Source organism: Xiphophorus maculatus, chromosome 20, assembly GCF_002775205.1.
Source record: "Xiphophorus maculatus strain JP 163 A chromosome 20, X_maculatus-5.0-male, whole genome shotgun sequence".
Classification (NCBI taxonomy): Eukaryota; Metazoa; Chordata; class Actinopteri; order Cyprinodontiformes; family Poeciliidae; genus Xiphophorus; species Xiphophorus maculatus.
Window position 1 is genome coordinate 21,798,263 of NC_036462.1, and position 23,626 is coordinate 21,821,888.

Here is a 23,626-nt window from a genome sequence, read left to right on the forward strand (position 1 = left end):
CAATTGAATTTTAGCTGCAGCAATTTTCTTCCATCCTTTTCCTTTTCTCTTTAGCTGTCAGAGAAAAGCAATCAGAGATTTTGGAAAATCAAGCTGTGTGCATTTGAAGATGGACCAAAATGCAAACAGGAAGAGTGAATGTTTAATGATAAACAGGAAAACTTACAAAGATCTCAGGAAGGTGAAAATTGAAATTACAAACATAAAGTTTCAATTTTGAAACAGAAAAACCTCATGTTTTTTGATAAAGTTTTTGTGGTAGGATGTAGTGTTTTTTTTTTGACTATTAAAACAGATGCATGTCGCAAAACTGCAATGGAAACACTTTCTGCATCATGAGTCCCGTGGTCATCGGTCGGATGTTGCTACCTGCAAAAATCACGAAAAAGATGACAGCAGGAAGTAGCAGTAGGACGATGATTTTTTTTGTGTTTTTGTTTTTGGACATTTTGCAGCTGGCTCCACCAGAGCTCTCATTGCATCGCACAGTTCATAAAAAGCTGCCATTCGAATGTGTTGAACCCATAGCTCTTCTATAAAATCAGTGACTACAATTCTCTCAAAATGCCGCATACGTAGCCGCTCCCAAGTATCAGAGGCTGGTCGCTCCTGATTAAGATGCCGATATCTCCTCTGACGGATGATGAGCGCTAGCACCACAACTGAAATACGACTATATATATCATATAACTGTTTACATCTGTTGCTGTCATGATTTTTAATGACTTATCATGTGAACAAACTTTCATTTCTAATTTAATCAAAACACTCTAATTGCAAAATTATGTTTGTTTTTTTTATATTAGCTGAATATAGACAAAGATTTGCACACATTTGTAATGGAAATGCAGATCACAAGGAAAACTGATGAAGGAAGCAGTAGAGAATAATGAGGATAACCAGGCTTAAATATTTAGATATATAAACCAGAGACTAATCAGAGGTAAGCAGAGCAGGCAGGAAGAAATTAGGAGATGTGAAGCATGGTGGCAGACTGAGGAAGAGAGAACCTGAGACACAGAAAAACCATGAATGAAAGGAAAAAAACTGAAACTAACATAAAGAGTAAATGGAAATGAACACCAGTACAAGGAATACTCAAACCAAGAAGTGAAACACAGAGGAATGAAAAACAGATATGAATAAATAAACAGGAAAATATCAAAACAAGAGATTAATCTAAACTCCAAACACCTACAGATCATGACAGTATCAGTTTTAACCAGTTCAGATTTCTCTATGTCAACTATAAATTAAAACAAAATGCCTTTTTTCTACTTTCTCCATAAACTGAAAAAATATATATTTATTACTGGGATGGACTGGGAACCCATCCAGGGTCTTCCTTCTCTGATACCCAGTGACTGCAGGAAACATCTGGAAACATGTGGAAATGACAACCCTGCAAGGATAATGCAGGTTTTCTTAGCTCAGAGTCACGTGGAAATGCTTTTGCATTGCTATAAGTCTCCATATACAATGAAATCCTCAGGACTGTTCAACTTCAGCATATGTACAAATAAAAACAAACTAATATCAAACTGTACTGCGAGTATAAAACAGACCAAAGGATTTAATCTCATTAATTATCTACTTATTAGGACCAAAACAGGAATGTTTTGAAACATTCTTGTTTAGAAATCGCGACTAATTACAGAGTTGACAGTTTGGGCTTCCTTTAGCTTCTTGTGTTAGCTCTTGGCACAATTATCTTCACTAGCTAAACATCTGTCCCCGTGAAAATTCCCCATAAAGTTATTAGAGCCTTAACTTGTGTAACTCCAAATCCAGTTCTGTGACCCTTTCTTCAAGAGCAGAACAACCGTGATGTAATTCCCTCAGTTTCCCGTTATTTACTAAAGTCTCAACCCCTTTTTAAATGTTTCAGCCTGAAAGAAAAGCCGACAAGCCTCTGTAAAGAATAAAAATAAAATAAAAAGTTATTTTTCTCTGATACTGAAATTACCTGAGTCTTCTTCCCACAATAACAACTTCCACATTGAAGAGTGTTTTTGTCTGACCTAGTAATGCTTTGGCATGGTGAGTTCACTGATCAGAAGACAGTTGGATCTTTTAGTTTTCAACCAGTGCGCATCTCAGTGCGCGTTTAGCCAGACGGTAATAGGTAAGAAAAATGATCTCTTTTCATTTTAGACAAATATAAAACACTTAAATATGGCTTTTATGATTACTTTAAATATCTGAAAGATTCCTGTGACTTATGTTGCAATCTATGTTTAGCGAGGACCCAGGTTGGAGTGAATGATGGTTGTTTAATGATTAAATAAATTACAAAAGCACAATAATCCAAAGTCCAGGCAGCACAGAATGAACAGAAGGCTAAGACTCAAAACTGGTAGCGACTGGTAACAGTGGACATCTGACAAAAGACTTGACAGCAAGACAGATTAGACAAGGAACAAGGAAGACAGGTGGGATTAAATACACAGAGGGAAACGAGACAGCTGGGAACAATCAAGGGGTTGACAGCACAACACGGAGACTAAGTTAACTTAAAACAACAGAAACCTAAATTAACTCAGAGAAAAACCCAAATCCTCACATAGGCAATTATAAGAAATCATAATCAGTTCATTTATATATATTTAAGAGTCCAGAGCAGTAAATGATGATATCATCTGCATATCTATAAATGTAATTTTACTGCTTTGTTACTTCTAATAACCAGGTGTTTAAAACTAAAATAAATTTAGTTAATGGTAAGAAAATGTTCATTTTGATGATGAACAGCATTTGAGTCAGTCTGTCAAAAAAAAACCAACAACAACCATGGAGAGTTACTTTTTAAGAAGTTAAATTATCGACTTTAGTTTCAAAACAAATGTTAAAATGTAATTTACTAAAAATAAATATGTTGCATTCATAAATTAGGCCTATTTTTGTACAGAGAAGAAAATATATTTTTTTTCTTGTGTGTTCTGAAACTCAGAAAACAGAATAAAAGAGAGATTTTAATCTATGTTAAACATCGTAATCTGACGTCATAATCATGTTGTTGAGGGACGGCTCATTTTCTAAACTCTGATATTGCAAGAGCATGTGGTAATAAACTCTAAAATGATTTTTGGTAGAGCTCCACTATATGTTGACAGCTTTGATGTAATATTTGGAATGATGTTATATTTTATTTTCCATACGGGCAAATTCTGCAGAATATTTTAGTTTTACTGATTGGACTTTCAGTCTCACGACTCAAGACAAATGTCAGAAAAATGTGGGTTAATTGAAATCGACATTTTCATTGCAATATTCAGAAATATTGTTAGTTTTAGATGAAAGCAGTTGACCTGAATCCACAGTTTCTGCTCCTCTGTTGGCTATAAGTTAAAGAAGAAACTAGCTAAACAACAAATAAGATTATATGTTTGTTTCTCTGAGCAACCAGTGACAAGCTTGTAAAGTTCCTCTAAAATAAGAGTTTCTGTTTAACAGAACCAGACCATTAAAGTGTCAAAACCATGGACACCATTGTTGATTCTCAGTTTCAGTAAAAACAGAATGATGCCGTACAGTAACAAGGCCGGACTCTGTGCCGTCAAACGGTCCCCCGCTGCACACAGGGCTGCTTACGTAACGGCTGTGTTTAATGGCGGCTTTCAAAACACAAATCTGCCAAAGAGCCGGAGAAAAACAAGGTCAATGTGTCCCAATGCCAGAGGAGGGGAGAGAATCCACAAATTTAACTCAAGGAGCAGTAAAACCGCTTCAACGTATTTTTAATTTTCACGTTTTTACTCTAGTAGAAGCTAAAAAGAAGTTATTCAAGAGATTATTTTATAGAGTGTCTGATAAAAAGGTGACCCAAATACTGACAATAACATTGGATTTAGTTCTTTTTTTTTTTAAATGAAGATGTTTTCAAAGAGACAAAATCTAAAGTTTTATTGAAATATGAAAACATATCTTATGATAAAATATGTTTTTAATAAGACTGATAGATTTCAGACAAAGAAATCCAGCTTTAATATTGTGAAATCTAGTCAAGATTCTTGTTTTTATTTTATAGATTAACATAAAATCATAACATAGATAAATAACATAATTGCAAAATAACAAATTCAACTTTTCAAAATCAAAATGTTAACACATTAACCCTATAAAACCAATACTTGCAGCAGGTAATGTATATTTGTTTATTAGCACATGTTACTAACGTATCTCCAGTGACAATATCTCCTGTTTATTGAATATTTGTTCAAAAATGACTGAACAGATCCAGAAGGAAAAAAAAAACACTAAAGATTATGTAGAAATAAGAATACTCACTTTAAAGCAACATTTAGCTCTGTACGTTTTGGTTAAATTATCTTTTTTCTAATTTCAGTGAAGTTACTTTATGTGGATTGAGAACAAATAAAAATAGTGAAACTTTTACTCAAGTAAAAGTGGAGAGTATGATGCCGTCAATCTACTCTGAAAAGTAATTTTAAAGTAACCAAAAGGTTACTCAAGTAAACGTAACGGTCTAAATGTAGTTACTAGTTTTGTGTTTGGTGGCATTTTTATTTTTAATATTTTTGTGTTTTTCTGTATCAACAGAGACAAAAACACACATTTTGAAAGTAACAACCTGCTTAAATGAAACGTTAAATCAAAGGCATTACTAACAAATACATCTATCAGTCTTTGATGATCAGAATAATGATTCGCTTACTACAAAGAAGAAACCTCAGGAGTCAGCAGAGTCTGTGTTATTTGCAGTGTTTGATAATCCAGAAAGGCTTCTGATGTTTTCATAAATTTACTCCAATTAAATACCATAATTGCCATCAGTAAGGCCAGAAATTATCAATTCTGCTGACAGATGTAGGTTTAAAACTATCTTTAACTTTAACCAACATGTTCCTGTCTGACTGCAATTAACCTTAACATTTTGGAGCAGCCTGGCCATAAAGATTAGGGTGATGGCAAAGGGCCCTTTAAATATTGAAATCTAGCAACTTATTGATCAAAAATACCAGAGGAAACCTGCTTAAAACTGGACACCAACCATGAACTTGATTCCTTTAATGGCAAGAAAAGACTTTTCTACACATTTTTGAGAAAGGTATGAAATAATTTCTGTCATGTCCTTTTTATCAAACCATTAATAAAAAACAGATTTTATTAATCAGTATATATATATATATATATATATATATATATATATATATATATATATATATATATATATATATATATATATATATATATATATATATATATATATATATATATATATATATATATATATATATATGATAACATGTGATCTGAGCCAAGCGGAGGATGTAGATTATGAATAAGTAAGGACTGAGAATGGAGCCTTGAGGAACGCCATGTGATCTCTGTTGACAGTCTGTTCATTTTTACAGTTTATGATCAACTGTATCAAATTCAGAATTGAGATTCACTGCTAGTTATGCAGAAGTTTTAAGATGCATGTCATTTGAAACCAAAATTAAATTCACGTTTTGTTACTGCAGCACAAACATCACAGAAGAGATCAGATATATGCATGACAAAAGTACAACTTTGCTAGTTTTTTAGCTAAATTATTTTATTTTTTGCTTACTTCTTGGTTGAATTGGTTCAATTGAATGCAAATGTAAAAATTAAGTTAATTTGACAAAAATAAATACCGTTTCCTATAACCCGATGTCCTCCTCAGTCATGCTGTCAGTAAATTTAGCTTAATTAAAACCATTTATTAGCATATGTAAAGTATGTAAGAGGTTCTGGCTGGGACAGACCCACATTGTGTTTCGCATGCATGTGTGGATGCACACAAACAGCAGCAGTGACACCCGGCATGCCTCGTGCTGTCCAGCTGTCCACCTTATCGCACTTCACTGCTCTTCCCGTCCCGCTGCCCGGCGAACGCGCTCATAATACAAACATGTGTAACACTAAAAACAATGAGCCGGGAGTGTGTTCGCCGCTGAGGCAGTTTGGAGGCCGTGTGTGTTGTGTGTTTATGTGGGGCTGCCTGGTTCCATGTGTGCGTGTTCACTGAGCTAGAACAGGGAGCATTAGGAGGTGTCTTTTGTTGCTCCTGGGGGGCTACCGTGCTCAGTCCTAATAGGAGTCTTGTGCCTGCCGTTGTCCCAAGGGAGACCTTTGAATGAAGGGGTCTAACTTCACACACACGCTCTCTCTCACACACACACAAACAGAAACCCCTGCACCCCTCCGCCCCCTCTGTCCTCAGCTCGAGCCCGGCCTCCCCCACCATCCTCTCCGCTCCCTTGGGACCGGCTGAGAGACAAAGAGGGAGCGGGGCCGGGTTTGGATGGGATGTTTGAGGGGGTTAGCCGTGGCCCCTGTCTTATTAGAAGGGTCGTGAACGTGTCACGATGATTAATATGCCGAGGTGCGTGGGGATACCCTAGAGTCACATTTATTCAACGCGAAGAGTCCCAAACACACACATTTGCTGCAAAATGGCACATTTGCATTTCCCATTAAGAAAAGAAATTATAAATATATATGCAAATGAAACTCCTATCTAGGTTTGTGCCATTATGCGTCATCCATTTGGGCATTAACAAAAGAGTTTCCCTCCCTGCACCATCTGAGCTGATTGTTTTCACCCGGCATGTCCCTCATATCCATGTGTCATGCAAACTTTGCTCAAACTGCATCGCACTGCACTACAGTTGCATGGTAAATGCATCACTAAAATGTGAATCTATTTGACATAGAAACCACTTGATCATTCACACTGACACTAATTTATTATCCTCTTTGGTTTTTGTTGGGTTACTTGGGAAACATTGACAGAAACAGAGGATTTTGTCCCTGCAACAGCCAGCTTGACATAAACAGTGAGAAAACTAGTGAAAAACTACTTTAATTAATAGTTAATTAACAAAGAATTTATCACCTTTTGAACTGACAGATTCATTGTTTTACTCAGCTTCCCCCATCCATCTGTTTTTAACAATTTAACTGGCTCCGTTCTCATCTACGCCTCAGTGACATTACAGCTAAAACCATTTAAATTGGCTGCGATTGTATGAAAACGAACAGATGGCGCTGTGAATAAAACTCCTATATTCTATATGCCTCCCCTTGCATGCATGTATAGGAGGCTAACTATGGAACGCAGGTACCCAGGGAGTCAACCAGATGTTTGATAGGCCCACCTGCAGGCCTGCCGTGTGTTGGCAGTAAAATTCATGCACTGCATATGCTGCAATTATACCACTGGGAAATAAGCGGCTGCAACAATGAAGCAGGCTGCAGATACTTGAGGAGGAATATCAAACAAATCGGCTTCTTTGGTGGAAAAAAAGAAAGCAAAAGCAGTCAGTGGAAGACTTGCTTTGACTTTTTTTTTACTGAGATTTTATTTTGTGTTGTTAAGAGTAAGGATTTACCTGATTTGATTTACATTTACAAAAGTTGGTATTGCAGTTTTAAAATTATATTTTCATTTAAACATGAAAGCCAGCTGCTATAATAAAACTGTCTTGGTTTTTAATCATCCATCAGAAGCAATAAATTAGTGAAGCTGACAGATTTCAGCTACTAAAGTTTAGCTGTGTTTAACTGGTTTTTACCTTTCAAAAGATAACAGCATAAACAATTATCTGCTTAGTGAACAGCTGATGGTTACTTTCCCATTTTGCATTTATAGTTTTGGTTTCTTTTGTAGCTCCTGACAGTGTGTCATTTCTTGCCTGGCAGGGATAAGTTTCAATATCTGCTTTGGTAACTCGCATCTTTCTGTATTATTTTCATGGTTCGCTGTAAGAAAAACTGACTGATAAATACTTACCAGCAATAAATCACTTATGGGTCTCATTCTGTCATGTTGTTAACTGATCCAAATCAGAACCAATGCCAAAAAAATGGGAATAGAGTAGTCATAATAATGCTTCTAATAATGTTTTAAGATAACAAAATGCAAGTGAAACATAATTCACATGAGATTTTAGCACTCTTATGCATTTTACGCATGTAAAAAACATAGTATGGTGTAAGCAAATGAGCATGCTTTTTACAGATACAAAAAAGAAGTAGGAAGTGAAATAGCAATAAGTAGGTGTGGCATTGGCAACTAATACAAAGTAAGGAGAGTTTTAGCTGGACCTCTGTGGACTTCAGAGAGGTCTGGTCTGATCTCTCTAAGTTGTTACTACCCTCTCAGATTTCCTGAACTCCCAGCATTGTAGCTGATATGCCTGGTTTGGCCCGACAGGACCGGAGTTTTGCTTGAAGAAATTCTAAAAGCGTCTTGACCTACAAACCTTGCAAACCTTGATGATGCAAACCAAAGCACTGGAAATTGAAAAAATATGTTTTTAAGTTGATTAAAATGGCTCACAGAACCTTCTTTGTTGAAATACAACAGTTTTAACATCGATAGCTGTATGTTAATTTAGTAATTAGAGTAATGAGTTTGAATCATGGCGGTGTTGTATGCTCAAACTGCAGACTGTATTTGGTCTATAACATCACAGGTACTTGTCAAATTTATGAAAACTGTTAGATAAAAGAAAAACTATTACATTCATAATATTAGCCTCATTTAGATTTAGCATTAAAACTGGCACAGCAGCAAACTGTTGGCTTATATGTCGCCAGCTACTGCTAGCTAATATGCAGTGATAAACGTTAGCATATGATATCTGTGCTAGTGCTAGTCACTCTTCATAGCTAGCATGTTAATGTTTGGATTTTAACCAATAATGACATGTTAAGCTGCTGTTAACAAAAGTACTAGAAAAGTATCAAAATAAAACTAGTTATAACGAGTTTTATATCTTGCTTGTTTTTGTTTAAACAAGCATAATAGTAATACGGCAACACCTTGCAGGATGTTTTAGTGTTGTTTAGAAAAGTCAGAAGTAATCCCTTGTATTTTTATATCTTGGTAAAACGAAAAAGTTTCTCATAACGAGATATAAAAGTTGTGATAACGAGACACCAAAAGGTTGATCTTTTTGTCTCATTGAACTTTGTAGGCGTGTGCTGCTCCTGTATTTATTTCTTAGCTAGCTCTGGTAGTTTTGCTTCCACATAGCATAATATGTCAGCTACTACCTTGAAAAAGCAACAGTCGCTTTGCTTAAATGCATTTGTAAGGGTAACCATCAGCCTTCACGCCTTTTCAGGCTGTGCTAAATGTACAATTGACTTATTTTAATGACCACTATCATTATCTGCCCTATTGTTTTTTTCTTTTCATTTTTTAAAATTTTTAATTTGAAATAAATAAGTAAAGCAAGTTCTTGCTATCAGTAAAAAAGAAAAAGTTACTCCTAGCAGGTTTGCTGCTGTCACAAAAAGTCTTATTTCATGTTTAATTGATACAATTATAATTTTCAGATTTTCAGTGGCCCTTTAAATCCCAAGCTGACGCATTGTGGGCCTCATATTAGTTGCTAGCAAAATTTTTTCAGAAAGTTTGCCTTTGTTGTTTTGTTGGTATTAATTCGATTAATGATGATAATAATGATGTTAATAGTTATGGCGTTGGCTCCGATCTAAATTATCTCAGCTTTTAATACAAGTCTTGGCATTTTTGACACTTTTGGACAAAACCTTGACGATATGTACATAACCATGTTGATGTTGCCCACAAAAATGATGATGCAAATGTTTTATATTCCTTGTTAGAAGAGAGATTATGTTGATCCAGCAGGCGGAGCTGAACATGTTGCTTAACGGCCCAAATAAAAGTATTAAAGTACTGAGCTGTAATTTTACAAATTTAGCAGGAAATTAAGCCATAAAAAGTTGGCTTTCCCCTGAATGTATGTTCTTGCGGCAAAAGAGAGCATGTTCAGACGTGAGGATCAAATGTTCCCTCGGTTCTCTTTACAAGCTAACGTTGCTCTTTTGCCACGAGTGGCATGCGCAGCCAAGATGTGGGGTGTAATTAAGCTGCAGGCATTCATCTGTGCCTCCAGCCTGTACGTTTACAGGATCTATAAAGGCACAAATTGATTTCCCATATCAATGCAGTCATTGTTTAACATGACATAGCTCATATGTGGAGCAGGTGTGTTTAATAACCGGGGACCTGAATTGGATTACTACAAAACAGGCCCTGCTTTCTCGGGTTACTCCTTCATAAGGAGCTGGACCGCTCCGTCTCTTTGGCGTTTGCCTTTTTCTTTTCTCTATGAAACCAGCGAAAGCGACAAAAGCTGCAGGCGACCCAGTCCCCAAAAGTATAAAACCAAAAGCAAACTGCAGAATCATTAATTCCCAGTTTTTGTCCTGATGAACAAACACAACACTGGCCACGTTAATTGCCGCGACCCCAACAACCCGCTAACATTTGAGAACATTGACATATTGTTTGTCCAGCGTGAGACACTGTATAATTTACACTCACTAATGACTGTGCTTGGAGGTAGGGGCTGAAGGGCCACGTCTGTCCCGGGTTTGGCCCTTATTCAGTGCAGGGTGGTGAATTCATATCCCTGAATGCATGCCCGTATTTCAAGTACTTGTTTAGCTAAAAAAAAAAAAAAGCTGGATGCCGAGTTCTGTCCTGATTAACAATCCACTATTGGCTGGCGAATCTCCACCCTTATCAAAACAAAACAACAAAATGTGGCTGAAATAACGCTGTTGTGTTTTTTGTTTGTTTGTTTGTTTGTTGTTATTTTTTTAAAGGTTTTGAGCAAACAGGCATGATGTGAAGAAAGACATATTACCATCGCCATAGGGTTGACCTTGACCTTCAAACTCAATCTGGCTGTTAGAACTGCCCCCCCACGGCACCCCCGAGATGTAAAGAGGCTGACGGTTTTGACCCCTGATCCCATTTCTTAACTAGACTGAGGTGCCAAATAACCTTTTGACCCAGGAAGCATTTGCAGGTTGCCTGAGCAACCTCGGATTAAACCGTGATTGACAGATCCACACAGATTTCACTTCGCTTTTTAATGGGATTATCAAAAGCAACTACTTTACAAAATAGATGGCTCAGCTTTGCTTTTGTTTTCTTCTTCTTGTTTTTTTTTTTGTGTGCGTTTTGATCCAAATCAAATGTCCTCTGAGAAGAAGAAGTAGCCCATTGTACCGTGTTGCCACATTATTATGCCAGATAGATACAGAATACATTTCCCTAAATAATTGAACACTTTACATGGAAATGAATGTCTGAATTCAACGGATGGATAACATTGGATCAGATTGAGGTCTATGTAAATGAACCATATGCAGATCTTACATGTGGCACAAATCACAGCCGTGGATCATGACAGGAATAAATCTGTGAACTTCAAGTGTCCGCCAGCATAACTCTTAATTCACACCCTTAATTAATTTCCAACAAAAGGCAGGCACTGGGGGTGGGGGGGGGAAATGGATAAAAAAAACTTAAGATGTTTTATTTCTGCTTGATGTAATTTCAGGGTAGTCCATTTCATTAGTGCTGACCCAGGGGAATCGAAGGTTACCATCTGGCCACTGACCACCATTACTGATTCTTGTTTTAATATGCAAATGGTTGTTTTCCAACCTTAAAGTAATCACAAATGTTCCCTGACTGAACAGACCAAAGAACAAGGCAGTGTGTACAGCAGCCTGTGAGAAGATAGACAAAATATTATGCAGCATTTTATATAAATAGTGTTCTCAATTATATACATTACTGTTTTACAATATCAACCTGCAAAAACTAATACTTTTTCTTTTTTGCTTGTCCGTAGTGATTGAAATCTCACACTTGTTGCATTTGTTAAACAGTAAAACAGAAAATAGGATGATGAAATTGTCCACAAAACCTTTTCAGCTCACATGTATTTTTTTTCTGTTCACTGTGAATATCAGCAGGAAGCACAGGAATTAAATCGCTGCTTCAATTGTTTTAAGCTCTTTAATTATTTCTCTGGTTGTAGCTTGGGTAAAAAGAAAAAGTTCTTACTGTTACAACTCAGCATTTTAGGATTAGTTTAACAAAAGATTGTTTATTTTGATGTTGGTTTATTTTTTGCACACCTTCTCTTTGGTTCCAGTTATTGAGGAGGATCCCATGGTTACATTGTGTTTATCATCTATAAGTGAAAAACAAGATACACTAGTGCAGTGGGAAAAATGTATCGTACAACGTTGTTAACGGTTCCTGCAGAGTTTTGTAGATGAGGATTCCATGTTTTTATCTGGCATATTTTTATGTTCACTGGTTTTCTTTCACAGTTCAGAAACATGAAAGCAGGTTAGTTGTGAATTACTTGTAAGTTTAATTTGTTTTGTGTGTGTGGATGTTTTTTATCCCCTGGTTGTTATCCTGTGATGGACTGGTTAAGTCTAGAAAATGGGTGGGTGGATTCTACTGTTTTGGGTTGCATAATGACGTACTGCTTTGCACTGTTTGGCCAAACAATGAACTATTGAGAAGAAAAAATTGAAAAAAAAGTGAGTCAAGTGTTTATTTTTTGATCCCTGAATCTGATTTGCACATCCACAGGCGAATATTATTACCCATTCTCCTTTTCAAGACAACTTAAGCTGAATGAGATTGAATGGAGACAATATGTGAACATCAATTTTTAAGTCTTGCTACAGATTCTGAATGTGATATAGGTCTGGACTTTGACTGGACCATATTTTGATCAAAACTTTGTAACTCTGGCTGCATATTAAGGGCTGCTGTTCTAAACCTTGCAGTCCCATGTTTTCTGCTGCTTCTAGCAAAATTTGTTCTGCATTTTGTTCCATCCATTTTCACATAAGGTTTGAAAAGCTTCCCTATCCCTGCAGAAGAAAAATAAATCCAAAGCATGGAGGAGGTTTCGCTGAGAGAATGGAGTTAAATTAAAAGCAGTGTTAGCTTTCCAGGAGACATGCCATTATTCATGGAGGCTTAGAAGTTTAAACTGGGCCTCACATGTTTGCTTTGTCCCCAACATGGTGACGATGACTTTTTTTGATTTTCCATAAAGATAAAATTAGGGAAAAGCAGAATTATTAGTGATCCAACTGAACTGTGAATCTCTGCAGCTCCTCCAGAGTCACCATGCGTCTCTCAGCTGACTTCCTGATAAATGCTCTCCTCGTGTTTGCAAACAGACTGGGTTGATTTTCTATTTATTTGCCAGATTCCACGGATGATGATTCCTATTATCCAAATAATAATAGAAAAGGAGGTCAGGAGCTGACCTCCTGATCAGCTTTCATGAGATATCGTACAAGCCTCATTTGAGAATAACTTATACTTTGAGTGTTTCATCATAGATTGCCAATTAAAAACAGGTCTTTCTCTCGTTTGGCAGCGGAGCCCCTGGTGCAGGTGAACGGGAAGCCCAGCTGCTGCTTCTTCAAGTTCAGCCCTAAGCTGATGTTCACCAAGGTGCTGAAGGCTCAGCTGTGGGTGTATCTTCGGCCGCTGCAGCAGACCTCCACCGTCTACCTGCAGATCCTGCGACTGAAGCCCGTCACGGAGCAGGGCAGCCGCCACATCCGCATCCGCTCCCTGAAGATAGAGCTCAACTCCAGGGCCGGCCACTGGCAGAGCATCGACTTCAAGCATGTGCTGCAGAACTGGTTCAAGCAGCCCCACACCAACTGGGGAATCGACATCAACGCCTTTGATGAGAGCGGCAATGACCTGGCAGTTACCTCGCTGCGACCCGGGGAGGAGGGGCTGGTAAGGATCCTCAGACCTGTCCCCAGGGCCGGACAGGGCCAGGCTTCACTGCTGCCACCGCTCACTTTTATATAGATAATCTCCATCCTGCTCAGAAGTTAAGATATATCTTTAATTAATGGCTCATTTGCATTCATCTTGTAAATTATTGTAATTATTCTTAATGAGCTTATATATTTTCACATGAGACTAGACTGCAATTATTGATGAAAATCCAAATTTACTACTTAAATGATTTGATCTTTTTACAATTACTGACCTTATAGCTATCTTGTGATAACCAGAAGGACAGATGGACAGTCTGACATATTTCTATTACGATGATAAAATGTCAAACAATCTCAAAGAAAGCTTAGATGTTGAATCCCAGGAAAGACTGTGAGGCCTAATTCATAAAATACATTTCAACTTTTATCTGCACTCTTTAAATATTCAAGACTTGATCTGGATGTGTGCTTGGACTTTAGCTTTAGACGGATATTAACTACAGCAAAACAAAACACTAATATACTTATTTATTCATTTAAAGGTTTGACATAATGGCCACTGTTAACTCTATTGATATTATCAAACAAAGTTCTGTCTCGATAAAACAGAATAGAATAGAATAGAATAGAATAGAATAGAATAGAATAGAATAGAATAGAATAGAATAGAATAGAATAGAATAGAATAGAATAGAATAGAATAGAATAGAATAGAATAGAATAGAATAGAATAGCATGCCAGAGGAAACCTGGTATTTCAACAAATAAGAAAATTGCTTATTTGTTGACATTTGATGAGCTTGTGTTTGTCCCAAAAATGGTTGTCATCTCCTTATTTCTTATCTAATTTCTATAGAAAATGGCTGAAGCCAAAGCTTAGAACATGAATAAATAAATAAAATACTTACTGTACCTAGACATAAGTCTATAAGCAGTTTGGTTTCTGTCAGTTCTGTCAAAACGTACGAGAGCACCAAGTGAATTTAACTTTTCAACTGGACAATTAGCTTATCTTACATGATTGCGGTTGTAGGAGCCACAGTTTGTTCAAAACGTCATGAGATGTTTCGTTCATTTTGATGACTGCTATAAACATCGTGACGTTCTTCTACCGACGTGCGGTGCAGTTAGTTCAGTTTTTGTCGTTTGTTATTACACTTTCAGAAATTACAGTGGCTTCACTTTGCCACAAAGGGGAAAAGTAACAAGAAAGTGAAGAACAACTGAAAACCACCTTGCTCCGTTTCCATGGCAACCAACTGACAACAGCAACCACAAGCCGACAGAGCAGAGATTACGTTTCAGTTTTACGTCTTCAGGCTTGATGTTTATTTCATGTGGCCCCGTGATTAGCTAATTTAAACACTTAGTTGTGGGTGACCGTGTTTCATTGAAACACAAACATTGAAATTGCACATGTCCACGTTAAAGTTGTCAAAGTCAAGCTAGCATACAGACCTGCTTCCCGCTTCTCAGCTATTTTATTTAGATTAAAATGTTTTACTGACCTGTGACTCGTGACACCATTAGATATCTATATCTGGTTGACATAGTGTTAACATTTAATATGAAAACATTGCTTCCATTTTTTTAGATTCTTACATGATTGTTTGTAGCGTGTAAATTTACCAACCGTCTCACATAGCAGTGGCTCATGTGTGTCATACATTAGTCACATAATTTCCAATCCAGTGGTATACATTGATGGTAGACCCTTTTCTACAATTTAGTTTAGTGAATATTACTGCTCAGAAAAATGTACAGTAGTTTATAAGAACCTAAATGTATGAATATTCCTGCGTTGACATAAATTTAAGTGGTTTAGATGGCATGAATCAAATGACAAAATATTTATCTTGGTTGTTAGGAACATTAGGCTAAAAGACTTGAAACTTGACTTGGACTTGGAAAAAAGTTATTTCATAAAAGTTATTTTATAAAAGTTATTTTATAAATGTTTAAAGAGAATTAAGTCTCGTCAGTCTGTTTTAAATTCTTAGTAAACTAAACTGAAATCACAGATTCTTTGTTTAGGATAGAAACTATCTAAATCCCTTTTTCTTTTTTATCATTTAGATTCTTTTTTGCTTTACCTCTCAAACGAATAATGAAGAAAAAAGATTAAGCAAAACAATCTTAGTTTTGTTGGGTGCATTTGTAGACTGCTTTATAGATGGTGAAACTCTGGTTCTAGCATGACAAATGGGCCTGCACAAATGAGTTCAAACTTCGGCCTCTAAGCAAAAGCCATCGGTGAGCCATTAATCTAGTTCGAGTTACTGAACCTGACAGTTAAATACAACATCTTTGTTGAATTATGTAGGCCACTTACCCTAGTTAAGCAACGCCAAATATTTACCAAGTGGTTATTTGGGTCAGATCTCTAGAAAACATTAGAGGTCAGCTCTGGTGTCTTGGCCAATAAACTGCTGCCCTTTGAGTGCACAGCAGTGTGCTTTATTGTTCTTAACCAAAGACAATAATTAAATCCAAAACACAGGAGGGCGTGTACGATAATATCACCAAACACAACAACCCAGAAAAGAACGAAGAGACAAACACTCCTTGATCTTCTGAGTGATTTTCCACAGTAAAAGCCAAGCCGACATGGTTTCACCCCAGCAGCTTATTTCCTCTTCTGAATGCATCACAGAAAGCTGCGCTGCAGCCCAGCTGGAATCACTGAGGGCAGAAGGAGGCTTTGTAAAACAAACATGCTGAAGTAAAATATTTGATCTGCTTGCTGCTCCCAGAGGTCAAGGTTATGGTAGCCTGCAGATGACCTTATGGGTCAGAGGTCAGCTCAAGCATACACAGTGAGCCATTAGTGTGGGTAAAAGCTAGTTTCTGTCATTGCCCGTTGAATCAGAGAATCATTTTGCCTAAGTGTACCACAGAAAGTCATTTCTGCCTGTTGCCGTCAGCCTTTACAATGCCCAGGTCTGTGCTAATTGGTAAAAATGTTTCTGCTCTCGTTTCTAGGTTATTTCTTGATTAATAGATTGCATGTAGTTGCTTGTTACTTATTTTTTATTCATTTATATCTAGTTATCTTGAACTATTCACTCTTTATTATTCACTCTTAGGTATATATGTATTTTACAAACTTCATATTTATCACCTAATATGGTGATAATTACGGAGTAGCTCTTAACAAACAAGCAATTTCCCCTTCAATAAATAAAGTCTATTTTATTCTATTCTATTCATTCTATTATTTCTATTCTGTGTTTTCTATTCTATTCTATTTTAACCTATTCTATTCTAATCTTTCTATTTTATTCTATTCTATTCATTCTATTATTTCTATTCTATTCTGTTTTTTCTATTCTATTTTAACCTATTCTATTCTAATCTTTCTATTCTATTCTATTCTAATCTTTCTATTTTATTCTATTCTATTCTATTCTATTCTAATCTAATCTTTCTATTTTATTCTATTCTTTCTATTCTATTCTATTCTGATCTTTCTATTCTATTCTGATCTTTCTATTCTATTCTATTCTATCAGCACTCAAGCAGATTATTAAAAAATCACGAATTGATTAAATTTTACATTCTGTTAATTTCGCCAGTGAATAGGAAATACATTTAAAGTTTTTAAAAACAAATAAAAGCAAGAGAATGAGAAGCAAAATGAAACCTTCAATCTAAATGATGGACTCATCACTTATTATACTAACCTTAAAATAACATTACATTGGATTATGATGCAGAAAATACTCCATACATGAGCACATTAAGATAATCAGAATCACTTTTCAGAGAATTTATCTATAAAAATTACACGTTTTTCAGTTTTGTTATCACCACCTTTAAATTAATGTCTTTTTTTAAAGGTTTAATGGGAAGACATCCTCCTGTATAAAAGTAAATCTGCTGTTTTTAGATTGATAATCCAGTTATTTTCTATTGGACAATGTTTTACTGCAGTGCATGTTGATGAGGAAGGTGGAACTGGACCAATTTTTGTTTGTGATTCAGCGTTGACCTGTGACTGAAGCTTTTGCCACTTATGGGTGTGAAGTTTCACTGCCAGGTCCAATAGTGGGTTGTGCGGTGCTTGTTTTCATTATTGGCTGTTAAAAATAGAAATGTGGATGATTTCACACCTGGAGTCTGGTGCTGATTTTTTGCTCTTGTAGTTTCTAAGTGATAAATCTTGTAGATTTATCAGTTTCCTCTCGCACAATAGGAAAGTAAACATTTCTGTCTTTGCCTCCTCTGCAGCATCAACTGATATCAAATGTTTGGAAATGAACATGGCTTTGAAAGAGTTTTGGTTCTCTTCTTTTGTTTGATTTTCAGCATGCCACAGCTTCTCAATTAGATTTAAGTCTGGACTTTGACTAAGCCAATCTGATACATGTTTTTGTTTTTGTTTTTTTCTTTGCAGAGCTGGACGTGATGGTGCTACTTTAAATTCCTGTTCTGCATGATTTTAAGTGTTTCACTGAGTCTCAAAAGGTTTTTCCAAAAGCTTTTAGATTAATTATTGGTAAATGTGAGATGAACCTTGTGTCCGGATTGGAATCAATGGTTTTGACCTTTACATTGAGGCCATTTTTGCCTCAATGTAAAGGCCTGTTTCTTATTATTGAATCATGTGTTCTGAACTTAACAGAGGAAAGTCTGAAAGATGTGTTTCTGTTTTTTGTGAGATCCTGTATGATCTATTGATGTACTTCTGCAGTTATTTTGGTTGAACTGCTCTTCAGGGGACGTTTACCACGGCTCCATGTTTTGCTTCTTTGTGGATAATGACTCTCGCTTTGGTTTGCTGGAGTTTTGAAGCCTTAAAAGTGAATTTGTAACCCTTTACAAACTGATGCATGTTGACGATTTCAAGGTTCTTTGATTCACAGTATGTTGTATTTATTTTGAGCTCTTCTAGCGACTTCATATAGTCATGCAGGTACTATATTTCTTTAGGTCTGACAGTAATCAGGCCTGAGTATTGTTAGTAAAACTGAACCAAAGGTTGGCCTCATGCCAACTGATAGAAATAAATGAAGATGTGCTTCACAAAGCTAGTTATAGCTGCAGATAATAATTGGTTATTCTGAATTTATAAGTATTTTGACTGTGCAGCCAAGCTGATATACAGCTATAGCATAGACAGTACGCCTAATTCTTGATCACTCAAACATGACCTCAACTGGGACTCATTTCCAACCTAATTTTAGCAATACATTTAACAAAAGATTTTCTAAAACAGACTCGATCCAATCACTATTTAATAAACATTTGTCTGAAGGCTTAAGGAGTGAGTTGAATAGTTAGGCATGATGCTGTAGGAGGATGTTTAGTTAACTGACTTTTTAGCAGAAAAATGGGAATCATACGTTTGAAAAAAAGCATTTACAAATATAATAAAAATATAAATTTAAAATTGTCACATCATTCTCTAGTGTTTTACTGTGTGGTTGTTCTCTTATAACCATTATTCTGTCTGTTATGCCCTCCCTGCGTCCCTCCCCCTGATTCCAGCAGCCGTTCCTGGAGGTGAAGGTCCTTGAGACCACCAAGCGTTCTCGGAGGAACCTCGGGTTGGACTGCGACGAGCACTCCACCGAATCTCGCTGCTGCCGCTACCCTCTGACCGTGGACTTCGAGGCGTTCGGCTGGGATTGGATCATTGCCCCCAAGCGTTATAAGGCCAACTACTGCTCCGGCCAGTGTGAGTACATGTTCATGCAGAAGTATCCGCACACCCACCTGGTGCAGCACGCCAACCCGCGCGGCTCCGCGGGGCCCTGCTGCACCCCGACCAAGATGTCCCCGATTAACATGCTTTATTTCAACGACAAGCAGCAGATCATTCATGGCAAGATCCCAGGGATGGTGGTGGATCGATGTGGATGCTCTTAGGCTGCAGACGGAGATACACACACTTAAGTTCAGCCCCTGTTAAACCACCCAAAACCCCTATGGAGCTCTCCCCTCGGCACCAGATTTCACTTTTGCTCTGCCACAGAAACAACCTGCTGGGTTTCCATTTTTTCCAGTAATTAATTTGATTCTAACTGTATAAAAAAAAAGTTATAAATGAAAACAAGAATCAAAAAAAGAACTGAAGATGGAAATACAGTATATTATGAATGATTTGGGTCTGCTTGTGGAGCAGCCTCAGAAAACGGTGAGACAAAATTATGTTATAGAGTAAATGTTAGTTTTGTGATTTTTTTTATGGCATCTTTGTGAAGTGTCCAGGTTAGTGGAATGTGTTGACAGGTGACATGAGTATATTTCATTAAGCAGCGTCCGCTTTTAGGGGCCGTTCCAATATATTTAATTTTCATTTACATTCAGAAAATATTTGTATCCATTTAAGTGTTTGCATAGAAAAGGGGGCAGGATCAAAATCATTTTGCAATTCATAAATTTTTACAACAACTCAGTAGCCGCATTAAATAAAATAACAATAATAATAATAATAATAATAATAATAATAGTTGAGAAACAGTTTGGACAAATCCAAAATGTGTTTACAGATGTTTAGAGATCTCAAAAGTTGCCGAGATCCAAAACCAAACCAATTATTAACTGCTAATAATTGTGTAATACCCCAGAGAAAGATTTCTACAAATAGCTGTGAAACTTAATCTTGAAATAAATAAAAGCTAAAAAGTTAAACTGGTTCAATTCTGTCCCCCAAAGTAACTAAATTCTCAATAAAAGTAGATAATATTTGAACTCATTGAAATCTAAAAAGAAAACATCATGTAGATGCAAATGTAGATGTAGATTTGGAAGAGCAGAAAGTTCAGTAAGGCAAGATTACAAGGTGATTTTTCAACATTTAAGTAGAATATCACACTCAACTTCTCTTTTAAAACCGAGACATGCAATAAATGCACTGTTTCCTTATGAAAAGATGGTTAAAGCGAGATAATTAACACTATTACACAGTTCTGCTTACAGTGAGAAACTCACCATGGGTGTGGATGTCATGTTAATTTGGAGCTTATAAAAACGTGGTAGTTCATTATTCCAGTCATTAACACACAAATAAGTGCCAAAGTTTTAATTTGTTTTACCTATCGATGTATTTTCTGTACATGAATAGGTGAAATGTGTACTTACACACTAATATTTAGCTGAATATTTTTTATCGAGATGCAGAAAACCACATACTTTTCTCCCCATCAACAAGCTTCTGGTACAGTTCTGTCAGAATATTGGACCACTCTTCTCACCACAATCAGTGGAGCTATTATTTTATTTTTATTTTATTTTATTGCATTCCAGTATTGCGGTTCTAGTCATTTGAAAAACCTAAAGTTAGCCTGCTCTATCCCAGAACCAGAAACAACTCCATGGCATTATGCTGCCACCACCTTGCTTTTACAGGTGGTACAGTTTCCTCAACTTTTGAAAGGATCATCTTTCATCGGAGTCATTTTCTCATCTTTCACAAAAATAAAATGTGGGCGACAGCAAATTCAGCTTCCAGGTGTCAAATCTGGAGCAGGAGCTTCTTTCTTGGTCAGCATCCTTTCAGTCTGTGTTGATGTTAAACTTGATGCACTGTGAAAGGCGGCGCTGCTCTTCCTGCATCTTCCCATTTAAAATTAGCTTGCATTTTTCCTGGGTTGTTCTTATATTTTCTGCCTTGTGTTCCTCCCTCTGACGGAGGCAGACTGGGTCAAAGAACTGAGACATGGAGATGCTGTAAATGAGTGTTGCAACAGATCAAAGATCCAAAACACACATAAAAACTGGTTTTGCAATAGACAAAGAAGGCTTACATTAAGCTTCTGGGATGGCACCAACCCCAGTTTGATTGAAAATATATGAATTACGCTTCAACTCGGGGTTAAAACAACCAATTTAAATGAGCGCCACCAATTCTGCTTAGAAGAGGGGTCAAATGTTTTGCCAGAAGCTCTATGGCAAGAGGAAGCAATGTAGTTTCTTTACAATTTGCTGAGTGAGATTTAATCAAATATTAATTAATGTAGGGATATATTAGGGCCAGTAAATTCTGAGAAAATTCACAATAAATTTAAACTTGTGCACCCAATTGTTTTTAAACTTACGAAAGTTGCCTTTTATATAATCGATCCACCCTGCAAAGTGAAAACGTACCGTTACTTGTGAAAATCAATGTGACATTAACGTCCACTGTGTTCATAAAAAAAACTGTAAAATAGCTGAGAAACATATTTTTCTTTCTAGAAGTTAACCTATTTCTACATGTTTGCATCTATGTAAGAAGAAAAAAAACACTTAAATGACAGAGGAGCATTAGCTACTTTACCCCTGAGTTAGCATTTTTTTTCTTCAATGCTAGAGTGAGCAGTACTGCTGTTCTAAAAAATTATTATAACTGTTATTATTACCATAACTAAGACAAAAAACAAAAAAAAACACCTGGTCTGCAACATTTAAAAAAAAATAAATAAATCAAGATACTGGCTTTACAACCAGCTTTTGTTTAGCGAACATATTGGATTGCATTTTGAAATGCCCCCATCCATCATCATCATCATCATCATCATCGTCGTCACAATGGAGAAAATAATGTTAGTGCTTAAACAGAGTAGATTAGTTTGCTCGAAGCTTGTCTTTGTCTCCTGGATGTCGAAGCAAAGATATCCTTTTGTTATAAAAACGAAAGCACTATGCTGTTGGATAAAGTGAGAGCCTTCTGACATTATAAATAAATGATATATGTATATATTAAAAAAAAAAAAGGGGGTTACAAAAACCCTTTTGGGGGGCACTCTACCTTACCAACAATAAATTTTGCACTATGGGACGTTCATGGCGTGAGGAGCTGAAGTGTTGTTTGCGTTTTACCAAGCACAAGAGAGCTTGTACAGTATAGGATAAAAAAAATAAATATTCATGCTTCTGGTGATAAACCATCAAGTAGAGAAGTTTTCACTTCTTTTTGATACCATCACACTTTCCTGACTTTGTCTGAAGCGGGGGCCTGTCCATACACTCACACACTTCGATTCAATCTGGAACCTGGATGTACTGTAACGGCAGCCTTAAAGGCCTCTGTTCCCACTTGTCATGTGTGTAATATATGTCTGGATCTATGGAAATGCTTTAACTGGAAATGGCCCACCCATCAACCTTAATTTGTTATTGTGTTAGGAAGATTGAGAATTGTTAACTTAACATGTCATCTGTCTTGTATTTTTATTTTATTTTTTTGCTTTTATGTGTGTTGTAAGTGAGAGCAGCCATTCAAATAAAAAAAAAAATGGGAGTATCCAGGGATCGTTAGCCAAAGTAGAGGACGACAAGTTATGTGCCGTAACCTTTGTGATTGCAGGAATATGCTAGAACACTTCAAAGGGAGGAAAAGTCTGGTTTAGGGGCTGTGGTTAAAAAATAAATAAATAAAAAATCAACTGATCGGTTATTTATTACTTACAATGCATTTCCAAGTCTGTCTACCTCACTTTAGTCTTCAAGTTTTGTCTTTTTTTTTCCAGAAAAATCAAGAGTCAACATAAAACGCATAAGAGCCACATCCCCTCCAAAAATTTCAACGTAAAGCACAGGGTCCCGTTGCTCTCAGGTTCAGGCTAAGTTGCTGACAGAGTGACTGACGGTCATGCATGGTCAAAGGAAAAAAAAAAATAATAATAGCTGTGCCCACCTCTGGGGTTTGACTATGTTCAAAGCTGTTGAGAGTTTTGTTTTAGTGTTTTTAAACTTGTTTGTCTGAGAGTTTTGTTTTCATATAAATATATGAGAGTAACAAATATCTATGTAAATACAACCGAAATGTTAACTTTTATCATGTTTTGGACAGGTTCGCCGCTTCTAACTGTGTCTCTCTCTTTTCCCCTTCATACCTGTTCTTTGTGTAGTGAAAAAGAAAGGAAATCACCCCATCTCTGTAGTTTAATGGATGTGCGTATGAATAACTGTATTATTATTTTTGCCTTTTGTTGTTTATTTACTGTCATTTTCTTTTGTACAATAAATCATTTATTTAGCTTAAGTGGGTTGCATTGTGTTGTGTTTTTCTTCTCAGTGTTGTGCGCTTAGGCAAAGATTT

The 23,626-nt window shown here is 36.4% G+C and overlaps 1 protein-coding gene across 2 annotated transcripts in view; it reads left to right on the top strand.

Moving 5' to 3' along the window:
• LOC102235052 (growth/differentiation factor 11-like) overlaps nt 1-22,443 on the top strand; it is a 30,089-nt gene extending 7,646 nt beyond the window's left edge. Inside the window, exons 2-3 of one of the 2 annotated variants that reach the window (XM_005804256.2) lie at nt 13,239-13,612; nt 19,090-22,443. In XM_005804256.2, the coding sequence (XP_005804313.2) occupies nt 13,239-13,612; nt 19,090-19,470 (755 nt within the window). In that variant the 3' untranslated portion in view covers nt 19,471-22,443. The remainder of the gene's footprint in view (nt 1-13,238; nt 13,613-19,089) is intronic. The other variant, XM_023324853.1, reaches the window with a different exon arrangement.
• Nucleotides 22,444-23,626: the final 1,183 nt, after the last annotated feature.